The 17,730-nt window shown below is 51.6% G+C and overlaps 1 protein-coding gene across 1 annotated transcript in view; it reads right to left on the reverse strand.

Annotated features, from left to right (window-relative positions):
- Window positions 1-3,843: 3,843 nt before the first annotated feature.
- PIK3R6 (phosphoinositide-3-kinase, regulatory subunit 6) overlaps window positions 3,844-17,730 on the reverse strand; it is a 21,090-nt gene continuing 7,203 nt past the window's right edge. Inside the window, exons 4-19 of the mRNA XM_008937428.1 lie at window positions 16,975-17,043; window positions 16,364-16,496; window positions 14,972-15,041; window positions 14,387-14,570; window positions 13,464-13,611; window positions 12,247-12,333; window positions 11,343-11,799; window positions 10,573-10,672; window positions 9,677-9,799; window positions 9,048-9,158; window positions 7,422-7,512; window positions 6,657-6,727; window positions 6,322-6,412; window positions 5,913-5,983; window positions 4,747-4,859; window positions 3,844-4,000 (exon numbers count right to left, since the gene is read on the reverse strand). Coding sequence (XP_008935676.1) covers window positions 3,844-4,000; window positions 4,747-4,859; window positions 5,913-5,983; window positions 6,322-6,412; window positions 6,657-6,727; window positions 7,422-7,512; window positions 9,048-9,158; window positions 9,677-9,799; window positions 10,573-10,672; window positions 11,343-11,799; window positions 12,247-12,333; window positions 13,464-13,611; window positions 14,387-14,570; window positions 14,972-15,041; window positions 16,364-16,496; window positions 16,975-17,043 — 2,076 coding nt within the window. The remainder of the gene's footprint in view (window positions 4,001-4,746; window positions 4,860-5,912; window positions 5,984-6,321; window positions 6,413-6,656; window positions 6,728-7,421; window positions 7,513-9,047; window positions 9,159-9,676; window positions 9,800-10,572; window positions 10,673-11,342; window positions 11,800-12,246; window positions 12,334-13,463; window positions 13,612-14,386; window positions 14,571-14,971; window positions 15,042-16,363; window positions 16,497-16,974; window positions 17,044-17,730) is intronic.

Consider the following 17,730-nt stretch of genomic DNA (forward strand, 5'->3'; position numbering starts at 1 on the left):
TCAGCCATAGAGGGCCAAATGACACTGATGGCTTTCCATTCCTCCCAGCTTATTCCCCATCCACATGCAAACAAAAAAAAACTAACCAAACTGACAGTTTCCCTTTGGTTGGTTGGGTTTTTCTCATTTTTCTTTCTTTAATTAGCATTAGAAGGATTGTATCCTCTGACACAGATCGACTCTGACACCTATACAAATAACTTACAACCCATCTACATCATGTACAACTGTACAAGTGAACTCTGGACACTTCAGACCACACGTGGTCTCTTGGCATTGTCAGCATTTGCTGTGAGTGCTGGGGCACGTGAACCCCTCCCGTGAGGCTGCAACAAGGCAGAGGTGTAAAGAGCCACAGGTAACCCCTTAAACTCCATATTACCCTATTCAGCAGCTCACAGGTGCAAGCAGGTGTCTTCTGACTTGTTTCTGAGCCTCGTGTTTGACTTCAGCTTCCTTCAGGGCCAAAATGTTTGCTGCCGAAGTCTGACATTGGTGGGCATCAACAAGTTTTGACTTCTGAGCTAAAAAATAGTACTGAAGAATTGAACAGACTCACAGACTGCTGGGAGTTGGAAGGGACCTCTGGAGATCATCTCATCCAAGCCCATTGCTAAAGCAGAGTCACCCACAGCAGAGTGTCCAGGATGGTGTCCAGGTGGGTTTGGAATCTCTCCAGAGAAGGAGACTCCACAGCCCCTCTGGGCAGCCTGCTCCAGGCTCTGGCACCCCACAGGAAAGAATTTTCTCCTCCTGTTGAGATGGAACCTGAGTCTTCTCTTCTCCAGCTGACCAGCCCCAGGGCTCTCAGCCTGTCCTTGTCTGAGACATGCTCCAGTTCCCTCAGCATCTTTGTAGCTGTTGTGGTGATGTTGAAGCCTTGTGACTCCTGTGGGGGAATGTTATAGCTTGGGGACAGTGCTTGGCTTAGCCTTATAAAGATGCTTCTTTAGAAAGCTGTTCCCCAACACGATCTTTTAAGTGTTGGTGCTGGTTTGGGATTAAATACTCCTTGGAGCCTGAAGGCTTTTTTAAGCTGCTACACAGCACATCATGTGCCAAAAGCTCCAGAGCTGCTGTGCCCCCAGCAGTGTTTCAGTGGTTGTTTTGGACTGCATGGTACCTTCAAAGTGAGAGCAAATAAACCTTTAGCTTGGGAACAGGAAGTGACAATGCCTGTTGTGCCAGGTGAGAACACAGGGCAGGAGCAGGAATACAGCAACCCTGTGCTTGTTGGCAGAGAGGGGGACCTGAGAAGTCTGAGGCACTTGGCAAGAAATCCAAGGAAGATTTCCATGGGGTCTAACCAGCCAAGACAACCTACAAGCTCAGAGAAGTTCTGTTGAAGGGAAATTCCTCTCCAGTACCCTGCACTGGGGTACCTGGAGGTGGGCTCCTTGTTGCAGGTGTGGGTGGTTAACAGAAGTGACTTTTCAAAGGTTCAGCTCCCCAGAGCTGCACAGACCCAGCACAGAGAGGACAGAGAGGTGAATTTGTTCCTGGCTGACAGAGGGGTTTGGCAGTACCCCTGCAGCTGGGACAGCACCATGCTGGAGCACAGAGCTGGCTCCAGGGACTCCCCATCGGTGACAGCCAGAGATGACTGGGAATAGCTGCTGTGCACATATGCAAAGCTAAAGGACACTTTCTTTGGGCTGCTGATCCAAGCAAGCACCCCCTGAGTGAAGGCAACCCAGGTAACAAGTTATCTGGGAGCCAGGAGAATAAAAAAGTGATAGTGTCATAGAAGGAATGCTCCCAATTCCCCTCCAATGTGAATTTAGGGAAGACTCCCCAGAGACACTCCAGAAAAGAATAGCTCACATTCAGAAGTCCATAAATACACACCATATTTCTTCCATTATTTCAGTCAGCCTCAAACTGGAATGCAGACAGGATCCTCTACTCAGTCATCCTTAATGCCAGGTCAGTCTTGGCCTGGCTGGAAGCAGGAGTTGGGCTCAGCCTGGCCCATCTGCAAACCAGGGGAGGGTTTCTACACTATGGTAGCGTCAGAGGAAAGGGATTGAGAAGTCTTGCAGGCATCCTGCCTGCCCATCAATCCCAGGAGCACTGCTCCACTCTTCTACATCTCTTACCTGCACAGCAGGCACAGCCCAAACCAGGACTGCGAGGCAGACTGGGGTGCAGAGCTGTTGCTGGCTGACTTCACGGGGGATGTCTGCTGCTGCTGGGGTCATAGGTGCTTGCTCCCAAGATGCCCAGCCAAAGGAACACAACCAATGCTTGTAAGGCTCCAGGCCAGATGTGGAGAGGTTGTGTAGCAAAGTCACAACGAAATCCCAGGTGAACTCAAAGGTACAGCTCAGATGTGGAAAAGCTGTTGTGCAGCCTCCATTGTCTACTCAGTGAAGGTTTCTTCTTCAAGCAGGTCAACACCATTCGCTGTCGAGCCCATCCCGTGGCACTGCCTAGGCAGCCTGCACTGTTCTTGCCCTGTTCATCACAGCCAGACACCACACTAGGTTACCCAAGTCCCTGTTTCACACCATTCATTGTTACTTTGTGTGGCCTCTTCAAAACAACAGCAGGTTTTCCAGTGACTTCCACAGAAGCTGTGTTAAACACATGCTCTCCCAGTTGTGGTCAGGCTTACAATGAGGTGTCCTAAAGCAGCCAGGGGAATAATTGCTGGTTTGCACAAATACATCACCCTGTGCTGGAGCGATGAGTTTGCTGTGCACAACCCCACACAACAAGCCCTGGTCCCTTACTGGACTGTGAGACATCACCGTAACAAATATTGTAGTCCTGAGGAGAAATACTTGAGAGTGCTGGTTGATGAAAAGCTCAACATGAGCCAACAATGTGTGATTGCAGCCCAGAAAACCCCAGCTACGTCCTGGGCTGCATCCAAAGCACTATGACCAGCAGGTCGAGAGAGGGGATTTTCCCCTTCTAGTCCATTCTGATGAGACCCCACTTGGAGCACTGCACCCAGCTCTGGAGTCCCCATCACAAGAAGGACATGGACCTGGTGGAGCAGGTCCAGAGGAAGGACAAGAAGATAATCCAAGGGTTGGTATACCTCTCCTACAAGGACAGGCCGAGAGAGTTGGGGTTGTTCAGCCTGGAGAAGAAAAGGCTCTGGGAAGGCCTTATTGCAGCCTTTCAGCATCTGAAGGAGGCCTACAAGAAAGCTGGAGAGGGACTTTTTACAAGGGCTTGTACTGATAGGACAATGGGTAATGGGTTCAGACTGGAAGAAGAGAGATTTAGATAAGATGTAAGGAAGAAGTTCTTCTCTCTGAGGGTGGTGAGACACTGGCACAGGTTGCCCAGGGAAGCTGTAGGTGCTCCACCACCGGAGGTGTTCAAGACCAGTTTGGATGGGGCTTTGCACAACCTGCTCTAGTGGAAGGTGTCCCTGCCCATGACAGTGGGGTTAGAACTGGATCTTTAATGTCCCTTCCAACCCAAACCATTCTCTGATCCTACGATTACCGATAGCACCTGCTCAGTCATTGACAAGCACACCAAGCATCATCACCTTGGCTATATTTTCCCCAGTCTTCTAAAAATGAAGACACTCGAAGGTTTTCTCTGACTTGTGCAATAGGTTAAAAGTCAGTTCTTCAGCAAGGCTCTGCCTCTCAGCTGGAGTTGGTAGCTGTGGTCATCACTGTCCTCTGGGCATGTGTCCACCACCGCCCATGCCTGCAGGGCGTGGCTGTCCTCCTGGAGCCCTGTCCACCTCTGCTGTTGTGGCTTTTCACAACATTACAGTTGTAAAATCACAGTGGGTGGATTTTAGTGTGTTTTCCCATCTCCTCTGTGATGACCCAATGTCACAACTCTCACACCAGCTTTTTCTTCTTTTCTTCATTGGATGACACCTGCAAACGTGTTGATAGGCAACAGCAGGGACTTGGGCATGTATTTCACAAGCCCCACATCTTCTGTTTCGTGCAGGTTGAATTTCATTGCTCTTGTCCTTTGCAAGCAGTAGCTGGGCTCTAGGCAAGGAGACACTTCCACGCTGCAAGAGCACAAGAAGATATTTACTGCATGTGAAAATCTGAGGCCCAGAGTCTGATCTCAGGCTAACCATCAGGTCTCTCCACTGGCTGCTGCGGAAGGGCTGTTATATTGAGATGTGCAGCTGCTTTTATGCTTTTTCAGCTGGTTTTGCCTGGAAAGATGAGCTGATGTGTATTAGAGTTTGATCACAAGACCAGTGGCTGTAGCCTGGCTCGGTTCGATCATCAGAAATTCGCATTTTACATATATTCTATGTGGCCTATGGACCTCAAACCACCTGGCTGTTTGCTTCCAACACACCATATGTCACTACAACTACTATAAGCACATTGATCCCTGCTATTTTCACAGGGCTGAGTTCTCCCTCCCTACCTTCATATGCCTGAGATGCACTGGTGAGGAATGTAGTCAGTGGAGAGGGCATCAGCTCCACAACATAACTAAGGAGATGTAAGATCTTGGTTTGTCCCTGGAGGTACCTATCCTTCTACTGTCTTACTGACAGCACCTTACTTAATATGAAAGAACCACCTTGTTTCTCACACCACCACCTGAAAACACAAAGGTAGGAAAGCACTGGCTTTCTTTGGAGAAGCAATGTATATGCCCATGGGTCTTCTGTCATGTATGAGGACTGGGACTAGGACTTCCTTAAAAACACCTCTGCTACCTTGGAAGCCCTTCCAGGGAGGGATCAAGGTCACTGGCAAGATGTGCAGAGCCTGGCACATGTGGCATTCTTACCTGATCACGTTCCTGTAGACCCTTCTGCTGTCCTTGTCCAGACACACTGTGAAGGGCCTCTGCTCCATGCTCCTGATTTTGATATTTCGTGTTTTCAACTTGTTTGCCACAGCCTGGGTTGAGAGAGGAGGAAGAGCTCAGTGAGTGTCTCATTTCCCATCCCTTGGCTGCACGGTGATGGGTGGGTTGTGCACACAGGGTATGAAAGGGATAAATGATGACGTTTCTCTTTTTTAACCTCAAATGTGACACGATGTGAATTCTTTAAGGAGGTAAAATGGTCAAATTCTGCAAAAGCAAACTTTCTAAACTGACAATGCTTGCACAGGTTGCAAGGTTTGGGATGTCTGATGTGGGGCATAGTCTGTTCTCCATGCCCGTGGTGTAACTTGGTGGGCAGCATGGGCTGAAGTACCTTGGCATTTCTAAAACCCAAGTGAAAATAAGCAAAAAGGTGCTGGCTGCCTAAAAATTACCAGCTGAGAAATTGGATGCTCCAGGGCCCAAATGACCAAGGGACAATAACACTTAATGCCACCCAAACTGCTGTGACATATTCCCATGGAACAACATGTCCTCTGTGGCCTACCTGAACTCTCATGTAAAACAAAAAGAGTAGGAGCCCAAGTTTTCAGTCCCATCTCTTGCAGATCCATCTTTTTCAGTTGGTAACTAGATTCATTGAAGTTCCTGCTTCTGGTTTATGTTTTTTTAAAATATTTCTCCTCTGACCTCTATTTTCATGAGCTCTGTGGACATTGACACGTGGGGTCTGGGCCGGACACTGCAGCTGGAGGTGTGGAGCTAATGGTTGTTGATTGCAAAACTACAGACCCTCTCCCGTACTCAAGTGGAGCCACAACTGGGGCTAAGCTTTATTTCTCCACTTTGTCCCTTGTGGTCACAGAATAACCTCAGCAGCAGCTCAGTCCTTCACGGTCTCCCAAGACCGAATTCTGTTTGGTGATGACCAGCAGAGATGGCATTTAGGGCTTTGGCTCAAAAAAATGGACTTTTCCATGGAAAGTAATCGCAAAACTCTCTCTGAGCAGGGTGTCCCAAAGCCTTCTCCTCCCCACAGAGTGTTTCCTCTTTCACTGTTGTTGTAAGGGATTGCCATGCATTGGCCAACCCCTCCAGGGCCAGGAGCATCCACAGCTACTCACTGAGAACGATCGTCCAGACAAGTTGTTGATCCTAATGATTTCAGTGATGTTCACATTCAGACACGCCAGGTCTGCAACAGAAACAGTGTGTTAGTCTTAGACCATGGTGAGATCTCAGATCAGCTTTGAGTGGGGCTGGTGCCAGACCCCACATCTGGATGCCTGGGGCTCAGCATAACCATGACTGAGGCTTGGCAGCATTTTCCCATGTTACAGGGAGCTCCAGACACATCATTCATGAAAAAACACACAACCCCAGAATCTGGTGACACCAATATGTGTATGTTACTAGTTCAACCTCCACAGCCCAGGCACAATTTGCACTAAGTACTGTGGTCAAATTTACTCTATCAAGCACCAGAAAACGTAGAAAACTCTCTTCACATGATTGCAAGCAGGAAGAACCCACCTTCCGTCTCATCAGCAGGGATGGCTTTCATCACCAGACCTGGGGAGCGCAGGGATGTCGCCAGCTCCTTCGCTCGGTCGCTCAACACAACCTGCAGGAAGGGCTCTGTTAATTCATCCTGGCAGAGGTTGGACATGGAGAGGACTGGGGACTGTTTTCCACAAGTGCAAGGTTATCTACCAGGCTTTTGAAGCCCATCATGACTTCTCTGTCCTCTCTTTGAGTGCAATTCCAGAGGAAAGAATTAAGGCCAGAGTTCTCCTTTTAGGAGATCTGTGCCATGTTGAGGGGCCCTATGAGCAGGGACATTTTGGGCTGCCAAGAGCCCCACTTACCTTTCTGTATGTTACTGTGAGATCTATGCCAGGTCCATCTAGGGTCGTTCTCTTCTTGGTCATACTTAACTCTGCAAGGAGGGAATCGGGTAGGACTGAGGTTTCACTCATCCTACTTGTCTGCTGTCAGCAGAGAGGAGTCCTCCCATGGAACAAGCCACTCCCATCACCCAGCAGTCATGGCCCTTCTCTCCTTGCCTATAGGAGATGAGGCTCTGTGCACTCAACAGGTCCAGAGAGATGGACTCCCTCAAGGGTCTGTGCCCAACAACAATGTCATATGTCCATTGGATTGGACACTGAGGTGCACTGATGGAAGGGCTGAATGTGACTGCTGTAATGGTCCAACCATCAGGCGTCTTTGTCCCATCACTGGCAGCTCAAGGAATTTGAATTTCCGATAAGGAAAACATCTGGCAAAGGGGATGGCTGTAAAGCCCAGCTAGTTTCCTCAACAAAAATGCGGTGCTGGTCCAGCTTCAGAGGGTCCTGGAGACCAACCAAAAGCACAGCCTGCAAAACCTGGTTGAGCCCAGGAGCCAGTGACCACAAGGTCTTTCATTTAGCCTGGTGGCACATGCCTAAGAGGGAAATGGAGATGTTTAGGGAAGCCTCCTTCTTGCAAAGAACAAAGGATATTGCCCCAAAGCATGGTCTTGGCTGCTGCATGCTGAGAGCCAGGGCAAGTGGGAGCTGGGGCTGGTAGGACGCCTGCCCAGGATGGCAGCCCCTGCTGCAGGGCTCAACCTGGGGACACGGACATACCTCTGGGGGAGGTGCTGGCCTGCACCTGGGTGCGCAGCTCCGTGAGGAACACATCCTCAGCCGGCTCCTGTGCTGGGTCGTTGAAGAAAATCTGAAAGAGAGGAAAATCCCTCAGAACAGATTCTCCTCAGTCATCCGGTGGCACCACACTGGGCTTGTGATGTCCAAAGATCCTCCAGAACACCTAAGGCCTGACACCACCAGAGGGAATCTATGACCTTACCATGGCAGCCAAGGGGGGCTATGAGATGGAGAGAGTTGCTCGTGCTCTGCTTTCTGAAGCCCAGGAGCATGGCAGCAGGCCTTGCCAGGAGGCTAGTGGACCTCGGCTAGTGTCCCCTGCCACTGTGTGTCACTGCACACTCACAGATGGGTCTTCCCAGCCCACAGGCAGTCCAGGCCAAGGGGAGCAGCTTCCCAGGCCTGGCTGCAGGCCCTGGCTCAGCTTCCAGGCACATAGTTTCCATCTGATACACCTAAATCAGCTGCTCACTTCAGACCCACTAATTATTTTCTTTTCATGGGCTTGTTTTGAGCAAAACGTGAAGATAAGGTCCTTGACAACCTCTCCTAGACCTATGTCCAAATTCTGTGGGACTTGACTCACACTTCCAGGAAAAGTGTCTATAGCCAAAGAGGAACAGCATGGTCTTAACCAAAAAGGCAAAACAGGCTCAGTGTTTCCTAATGAAACAGCATCACACCCTGTTTGACAACATGGCAGGGTAGGTGCCTCTCTCTGAAAACCACATATGGACTCAGTTCCTCTTCCCCTCCACTGAATCACCCACTCTCCTACTTGCTTTTGATTTTTGTCTTGGAAGAGAAATAAGTGGAATAAAAATTCACCCAAAAACCCCAAATCACCAGCCACACTAGGTAAGGATCAAGTGCTTCAAGTGTTCACAAACTACAGGTTATTAGTTCAAGTCCTGATGATGCTCTACCAGTAATTACCAAAGCTCTTCCAGCTCTTTGCAAGCCACAAGCCAGTTTGCTCATGCCATGGCAGCTCCTTTGCTGCAACAGGTTACCACACTGGCTACAGGTAGATTAAAAGGAGACGTGCATCAGTGCTACCCTAAGCTTTGAAGAGGGAAAACTGCCAAAGGGGCAGTCAGGGGGTTGCTGTTACATGACCAAATACAGTAGTTCTTTGCTGTCAGATCAAATGCCAGGTCTAACTCTGATACCATTTCTGAGAAAAGCTGGCAGGAAATGAATAAAACTGTGTTTCAGGAAGCCCTGCAGAGCCCCTGCAAGGTACAGGAAAGTTTTGGCCAAGCCACTCAGAAAAGTCTCTGTTTGCTCACAGCGTCGAAAGCAGCAGGAGGTGCCAGAGCTCCTGAGCAAACCCACATCCAGCGGAGCAGGAAATCTGTGTCCTTACAGGGTGATTTCAAGGCTCACTCTGCTGACCTGCGTGATCCCGAAATAGCTTTCCTGGGAGCACTGCCTGAGCTGTGCTACGTGGAGTCACTAGATCCGGGGGTCTGGCAGGGAGCAGACAGGCTGGGGGGCATGCAGATCCAGGCTGAGATCGGCTGGGAGCCCCCAGACCCTGTTGAGCTGGCACAGCTCTGGCAGCAAAGGGTCTGGCGAAGGCACAGGGGAGGTGGCACCCACCTTCACGGCGTAGACCTGGAAGCAGACGGGCTGGATGCCCATGCGGACGTAGTATGCGATCACGTCTGTGATGAACAGATCAGTCACAAGATGTTTGCTCGGAGATGAGGGCTGCGGGGGCAAATCGTATCATGGATCAGCCATGGTCACTTCTCAAAAATGCTGCCATAAACCCTCACACCTTCCTAGGTAAATGACAAGCAAACGACTGAGCTGTCACCCAGGGCAGCACTGAGCTGCTCTACCATAGCTTGTCCAAGCAAAATGGAGAGGGAAGGCTGGCACCCACCCACTAGCCCTTTTTGTAGGGTATCGATGGTGGCTCAAGCTGCCAGGAAATGAGAGCTGGGGTTATTTCTGCAAATGCCTCATTTACATTTTCTTTCTTGAAATCCACCATTTCCTGTCCCTTGGCCAAAAAAAACCATCAAAGCAAATGGGTCTTGTGGGTTGGGGCATTATCAACCACATGTACCTTCCCGGCTGCAGGGCCGTGGGGTGGGTTTGCAGGGAGAAAGCCTCTATATGGGGCACAGAGGAGCCCTGCACAGCATGAGCTCCTCCTCAGCTGTGGCAGATGTGTTTGGGAAATGGGCCTGGCTGGGGAGGTGGGAAGGTTTCCCTCATACCATGGTGGCCAGCTTGGGAATCATGTGGCACAGTGTGTTGATGTTGCTCTCATACCACGGGTCAGCTCTGCCCAGGTACGTGGCCACCTCACAGAGCTCCTTGGGGCTGGTGGCAGCATGGTCCTGTGGGAGAAACATAGGGCTCAGTACAATCCTGGCGCAAAATACCAGGAGCCATAGAGGAGGCAGAGGGAGCTGTGGCACAAAAGCCCTATGAGCAGCTCCCCGATCCCTCCCCCTTCCCTGCTTGCTCCAGAGAAGATGGCAAAACATTTCCCACAATGCTCATTTAGCAGGTGCTTAAGAACAAAAATTAAGTGAAGAATGAAAAGAAGAAATACTCATTTTTATAATGGCATGCTTATCAGGACTCACAGTCAGCTCTGGGCCAGCTTAAAATATTGTGAGAGGTGCAACTTCTTATTTATCATTGTCTCAAGGTTGTCAGAGGGGAAGAGATGTGCCCAAGATGAACTGCAAGGTAGTAACTCGCAGAACTAAAACTGGGGCCATCACCAAGCAGGCAAAGCCCTCAGTAAGGCATGACCACATTCTCTAAGTGTCTGGGAGGTGAGAAAAGCATCAGTCCTTTGCTAAAGCTCTCTCCATCCTCCTGCAGCTGAGGCATAGAAGCAGAACAGAACACCACATCTAGGCTGTGAGCTACCACCCATCAGGGTGGTTGGAGCAACCTGAGTGTCTCTGGGGCTGACGGATTCCCGAAGCCACTCTGCAAACTGAGCCCAGATGCCTTGTCTTGGCTTCCATCCTCCTGGTTCTAGGAATGAGGCTTTCATGGGTCTGAATTCCTGTAAACCCCCCTGCTCTACCTCCAAAACCCCTGCCAACTGCTGGCACCCAGCAACAGCTCCCGGAGCTGCTGAGCCCAGACTCACCGTAGCGGTCGAGGTGTTTGTCTGCCCCATCATGACCGGGATGTAGTAGAACTGCAGGTTCAGCCTGGGAGTCAGGAAAATGCGCCGTGTTTCCCGTTTCCTTGAAATGGAGAAATAAACAGCCATGTCGCAAGGAGAAGGTGGAAGAACATGGCTCTTGGCCAAGGCTGGGCAGTGCCAGGAGACCACGGCTGCTGTGCAACGGGAGCACACGCCCTCCTCGCCCGCCTCCTTTGCCCAGCGTGACAGAATGGAAGAAATGCCCCCGGATCCCCAGCTGAGCAAGGGGAGAGGACAGGGGTAAGGGGTCTCCCTTGGCTGGGGCTGCTGGTCCCCTCTGCGCCCAGATCTGCTCCTCAGCCTGCTGTGGGCATTGTGACCCAGCCTGCTGCCTGCACTGTAACCCAGAACCACCCCACGCTGCTCTCCTGGCCCAGCTCATCCAGCTGGGAAGTGTCAGCTGTAAAACAGCTTTTCTTTAGTTTTTTTTCCCTTTTGCATAGGAAGATGTCTTACCTCATTTATTAACCCATTTAATGGACAGAACTCGCTGTGTGCATCATTTGGTCCAACAGAGCCAAACGATGTCATGCAGCCAGTGAAGTCAGATATATTTGAGTGCAAAAACTTGGGGTCCCATCCTGTCTCAGGTGATGCTGGAGCTCACCCCCATCTATTCTGGCTGCTTCAACAGGCTGAAGAGCAAAGTCCCCACTCTGTCCTCCCTTCCCCAAGTCCCCAGAGCCAAAGAGGCTGTGACCACTGGTTACCTCAAAGAGTGGTAGGCTTGGGCCAGGCGCCCCAGGATCCGGTCGTCCCCCAGCAGCACAATGCGGGCAGTGTGCAGCCTCTGGAGCGGGGCTGCAGGCTCTGGTGGGATGCCTGGTCTCCTCTGCAGCTTCATGGGGGGCTTTGCCCCAGCACCATTGCAGCCAGCCTGCAGAAAGGCCACGCTCTCCAGCGGAGATGGCTTTTTTTTGATGCCACCCTTCCTGTGGAGCCGGGACTGCTCCGTTTCAGCGCTGCCAGGGCTGAAGGAATCCTCGGCTGCCAGGGGCAGGTCTCGTTCAATGCCACTGTCGGTGGAGAGCACGGAGAAGCGGGTCTGCTCGCAGCACTCGCAGTCTGAAATGATGTCCTGGATCTCAAAGTTGTCCAGATCCTGGCTCAGGCAGTCCGGCTCACAGCTCGGTGACGGTGGGCGGATGAACAGCACCAATTCCTTCCCTGCAGGCAGGAGGGAGCTTGAGGAGGGAGATACAACCAAAGCCAGGCTGAGCCCCAGTCTTGCCCTGGCTCCCTTCTTCTCCTCCAAACCATAGAGCAAATACCTCCACCAGCAGGTCCAAAGAGAGTCCTTCAGTCCCATTTCACATTGCACCATGAAGAGAGCTCAGTATTACTCAGATACTTCGGGCTCATCCTGCTGCAGCCTGTCCCATATGGGTCCTCTCCTCATCTCCTTCACTCCCCTACCCCCCAAATCCCCTGATCTGACCCTGACACCCCACAAGAAGGAAGGCTGGTGCAGTCAGCATGAGCTTCCACCAGTTTGGCCCTTGGGCGAGGGTTACAAAACTCTGCTCAAGGACCAGGGCTAAATGCCTTGTTTTGCGCAGGCTTCCCAGCCACGGGCACCACCTGAATTCCCCACAGCCCTGCCAGGACACTCACAGAGCTGGTGGTCTTCTGTCCAGAGGTGAAAGCTGATGTTGGGGTTGGGCAGAGGGGCACCCTGCAGCCCTCCCAGAGGAGCATCGCCTGTGGGAAACAAGGAGCTGGTGACACACAGGAGCAGTTTTCCCACAGAGATGCACAAACCCCCACTGGTGCCGTGCTTCAGGCACTGTGCTGAGCCCCAGGGGCTCTCCCACCTCTGGCCAGATGTGAGGCTGTAGTCAGAGACCTCTGCTCTCACAAACTGAGCCATACGAAGGTACCTACTCCACCAGTGGAAGGGAGAAATAGAGATGGGGAAAATGAGGCACGGGCAAATGAATGACCTTGCTTTGCTGAAGACAGAGGAAGGACTGCAGAATAAATAAAACATTCTTCTAGCACTGGACCTCCAATGCACATGGCAGGACCTCCCTTGGCAATCTCAGCTGACAAGCAAGGGACCCCTCTGCCCCCCCCATCGCTGGCTCTTTTTAACTCATTGTTGCTCTGTGGGAGGCAGTGAAACAATTTAATAGCTCACTGCCAGCAAAAGGAGATGGTCCTGCTCATGTCCCTGCACCACTGGCTGTTCCTCTCCACATCTTGCACTGTGACTGTCTTCAGATCTTTTCAGGAAGGGGGTTGGAATGCAGGGAACTTCTGCTAGGAGTAGTCAGGAAAAGAGAAGTGTGATCCCCATTTCCCTCTCATCTACTCCAGATTTGTGTGAGGAGCAGTGATGGATGGGGACATTTGTTATAGCTTGTGTAGCCCCAACGGCACCAAGCTGGAGCACTGCCAGGGATGGAAGGAGATGGACAGTGCCACTGTCCACCACAACAGGAAAATTGGTTTCTGGGAGTGGTGCCCAGTGTCTCCCCAGTCTAGGCCATGACAGGATCTATCTCACACCAGCAGAGCACTAGAGAACCTGTCCAGCTTCCCACAGTTGACATCTATTCATCTCTCTGCAAATGATGGAGACATGTCTCTGGGCCTCAGGGCAGCCAATCAGCAGCAGAGACTGCCACAGTCCCTTTCCTCAGGTGACAAATCTGCCTGCCACTGCCACCTGCAGTTTGTCATCCTGGACACCAGGTCACTGCAAGGACCTGATCCCAGTGACGGGGAGGTGGGGTGGAGCTGTAGGAGGACACAGCAATGAGGTTGGGACCTGCTAGCTTGCCCAGCTGGCACCACTACCCACCAAGCAATGTGGCCCAGGACCTCACCTGCTTGCAAGGAGCCGAGGATGGCGTGATAAATCTCCTCCAGCCTGGCTGTGTGCTGGGCCCGGTCTGAGCTCACCTCACCTCCTCCACACTCCACTGCTGCCACCACTTGCTGGAACCAGTGCTCCATGTCACTTGTGGGCATGTCCTGTCACAAGGAGCAGCTGTTAGCACCCAGAGGTGTGAAACGAGGAGATGCTCCATAAAAGGGCCACGGGAATGGGTAGGAAAAGGATGAATAGTCCTGCCAAAATTGTTTCTGCAGCAGAGGACACAAATGTCCTCCTGTCCCCATAGAGGGCTGGAGAAGGAGAGATGCTGGCTGGGCTGTCTGCTTAAAGCTTTTTTCTAGCAGGTTTGCAGCTGATGGGCACTGTGTTCCCAAATGCCATGAGCTTGGGGAGTCAGCATCAGAGCTGGCAGCTCCAGTGACCCTCAGGAGATGGGGACAGCAGCCTCCCAAAGGTGTTCTTGGAGCAGAAATCACCAAGAGCCTCTGTAAAGCTGCCTTTCCAAACCAGATATTTGTCCTACTGGGGCCTCACGGCTCCCTGAAGGAGATTTTGGAGAAAACTGGTTGAAACATTTCCACTGAGATGTTTTGCCCTGACCAGTGGCTCACAGAGCAGCTTGCATTTCGGCCACAGAGCCCAGCTTTGCACTTCAGCTGTGCAAAACTGAAGACTCAAAACCTCTGGCTTCTGCTGCAGCAACTCTTTTATACCTGGAGTTCAACACCATCTCTGTTCAGAGCTCAGCCCTGCATGTAACACTGAGGCTACTGGGGATGGAGAGGAGAAATGAGGGGCAGGGATGGGTGGGTCTCTTCACTTGCCCAAACAATTTCCCATGCTCTGAGGTGTCCAGCAAAAGCAGGACCACTTGAAAACCACACATGGTGATGCAGAAGTGCTGCCAGTTACCTGGAGGCTTGCCTTCAAGCTGCTGATGTTGCAGCCTTCACCCAGGGCTGCCTGCATGGTGTGGATGATCACGTAGCACATACATGCCCGAGGGCTCTGGGAGACCTGAGCTGCCTCCGTGTCCATGACCAGGGCGTTGCAGATGGCTTCAGAGAGCAGCTCTGGGTCAGCAAAGATGAAAATCCTGTATGGGGCAAGAGGATGGGAAAAGAGGGAGAGTGAGATGAGCTGAGATGAGCTGAGCTGAGCTAAGCTCCTGGTTATTGACATCAGGACTGGAATGAGCAGCTCGTATTTCTATTACCCCATGCAGAAATCAACCCTTACTGCTGATATTGCCCACCAAGAGAAGTTCCACAGAAATACACTGGGACGCAGAGGAAGAACATGCTCCTCCCAGTGCAAAGCTCCTTTTGACAAGGCACTGGATCCCACCAAACTGCATCCCCCAAGACCATGTCCTGCCATGTGGTTTGTGTCCAGATTGTCTGTTCTAACTGCCATTAATTCAAGAGAAGGACAAATTTCACTATAAGACTGTGTAAGAAATAAATGTAACAACACATCCAAAGAGGTGCTACTCACTTTTCCTGGTAAGGGTACGGGTCGCTTTTGAGACTTTGTTCAGAAATGACCATTCTTTGGTACAGCATCCCTGGCAAATGCAAGAGGGCAAACATGCAGGAGTCAGAGCATGACACAACACCACAAGTCACTGGAGCAGCTCAGCGCTGCTCCCAGTCGTGGAGGCTGAGGTGGGTCTGCTGAGTTGGCGAACACCCATCGCTGAAGAGTTGATGTAAAATAGCCAAGAATCAGACCAGAGTTAAAAATAGTCAAGGACAAAGATAGGCCATGATACATAAAAAGAAACCCCTCTTCTATTCAGGGACAGTTTCCTGTGTTTCCCTTCCTTTGTTTAGTGGGTTACAAGCTTGGGAGCAGAATTGGAAGCATGAGGAAGAATCCTACTCCTGGCCTCCGTCCCCAGGGCCACGCCAGGGGACAGTGTTTGGGTGGATATGAAGAGCACAACATGTTTCTGAGTCAGGAGAAATGTACTTTACCCTCACCCAGCTCTGAGGTGGGGAAGGTACCACCATCCCACACTGCCTAGGTGCAATCATCTTGTGAACCCTGTGGTGCTCTGAGAAAAACCCCACTGGAGATCTCCATTCCTCCACACTGAATCATTCTTTTATCAGAATTCAAGGGAGATAAAGGTGGACCTTGGAGCTCCAGACAAAGTGGTACTGGGGAAGAGTGATCAGAGTGATGGTGATGGGCTGACATAACCAAGAATGGCACTTTTTATTTCCCACCAGGTTTCTCCTATTTTACCTTCACCTCACAAGGCACCTGCACCTTGCACTGTTTTAAAGGGTTGCTTTGAAAGAAAATTTTGACAAGAACTTTAATGAGCAACAGACAGAAAAAGGAAAATAGACTTGACCTCTGGCTTGCTTTCTAGAAGGGACTGTTCTCTGCAGAAGCTAATGACAGGTTAGTGTTTGAAACCTGATGCACAGGTAGTGGCTGGGGAGTAGTCCACAGCCTGCAACCCAGTCTCAGATGGAGACTTCACTTTGCAAAATGGAGACTGTAAAATTCACTGAGATGTCATGCCTGGGAGCATAAGCACCTTCTTTCCCATACAGACAGAGGGTGTATCTACACCTGGCCTTAGATGGGCTGCACTTGACTCCAGTGGTGCCTGCACCGACAGCAGGAGGACCTCAGGGTTTACCACTAGTAACTAAGGCTCAGCAGCCTGCAATCAGGAGGGTGGAACCCTTCCATCCAAAGGCATCTGTAAGACCCCCAAGGGTTTGGCCACTCCTTGCAGAAATCCCTGCCGTGGCTCACTGCATTAGCCAAAGGCCAGTTGAGGTATGGAAGCACCTCAGACACCCAGGTCCTCAAGGACCCAGGCAATTCATCATGCCATGCATGGGCAGAGCAGAGAAACGCTGGTACCTGGTGCTGTCCTCTCCATCTTCAGCCTGGCAGCATAGTCCAAACCGATGGTGCAGAAAGGCTTGGGCAGGGTGAGCAGCTTCTTACAGAAGTCGTACACTCTGCCACAGAGCTCATCGGAGATGCAGGGGGCCTGTAGCCAGAAAGGGGCAGATTAGGAGGTGCCACAGGCAGTGACCCCTGGTGGTGCTGTCCCCACAACAGACCCCAGAGGGGAAGGACACTGAGCTACACCAAATTCAACAGGTTTTTAAATGCAATATATGAGCAGAATCAGGCCCTGTTAGGGTTTGGAAACCTCCAGCAATACCCACTGAGGGGCTGTGGGCAGATATTTTTGCTGGGCTGTGGCTTCCTGTACCATCAGGCACCTGAACACCTCTAGAAAACAGGGTCACAGCTGGAAGGACCTGTCACCCCCACACGTCTCAGCTATCAAACAGCACACTGGGAAATGCACAGCTGAGCCCCCCCGTGGGGGTTCCAGGGCTTTGCTGGGCAGGTGCTGGGAAGTTTCAGCACAGGAATAGGTGCTTAGTGACTTGAGGTGGCCCCTCCTGTGCCCGCTGATTTCCCTGGATCTTGCCCCAGTGAAGCCCACGGCAGGTTACCTTTATCAAGGTGTACATCAGCGTGTGCAGCAAGGGGATGATGTAATGTCTGAAGTCACCTCGCTCTGCCTGCAGAACCGAAAGGCACAGTCAGTGTAGGCAGCACCTGGCAGGGTGCTGGGATGGGCAGCAGCAGAGACCAGAGCTGGACAAGCCACCAGAGCCCCCAGGATGTGCAGGAAACTGCCTGCTCAGCAGCTCAGACACAAGGTGAGCACAAGCATTCACCCTGCCTTAAGGGTGATCATACTCCCTGGTCAGGGTGGGGTTTGGGATCCCTTCACTAGCCACTAGGATGGGCAGGATGTCCCTGGGGCAGACGGGTCCTGTATGGTGGGAGTCCCATGCGAGCCAAGCCCTGGGAAGGGGTGTGGGAGGATGGACCATGCTGCCATGGCCACTGCCACCCCACAGGGCTGGAGATTCCTGTCAGGATGTGAAGGCTGCAGGAGCTGTTGTGGGATCGTGGTTTGCAGACCAAGAGCTGTGCAGTGTGTACGCAACTGCCGTGATGGGAGTGGGCAAGAAAAAGTTTCTAACTGAGCTCACGAAGGAGCTCCTTTCTGTTGCAAAAACTCATGTGGAAATACAAAACCTCTGGAAAAAGCCTGTCTTGCTTGGGTGGGGGTGGGACCAGAGTGAACAGGGAGCAGAGATGCTCTTGTGTCCGCATCCTGGCACATGAGGAGTCAGACAGATGCCCAAGCTGGCCCTAACAACAGCTCCAGCAACAGGAATGCACCTGTTGGATAAACC

This window comes from Merops nubicus, unplaced genomic scaffold, assembly GCF_000691845.1.
Source record: "Merops nubicus isolate BGI_N331 unplaced genomic scaffold, ASM69184v1 scaffold10093, whole genome shotgun sequence".
Lineage (NCBI taxonomy): Eukaryota > Metazoa > Chordata > Aves > Coraciiformes > Meropidae > Merops > Merops nubicus.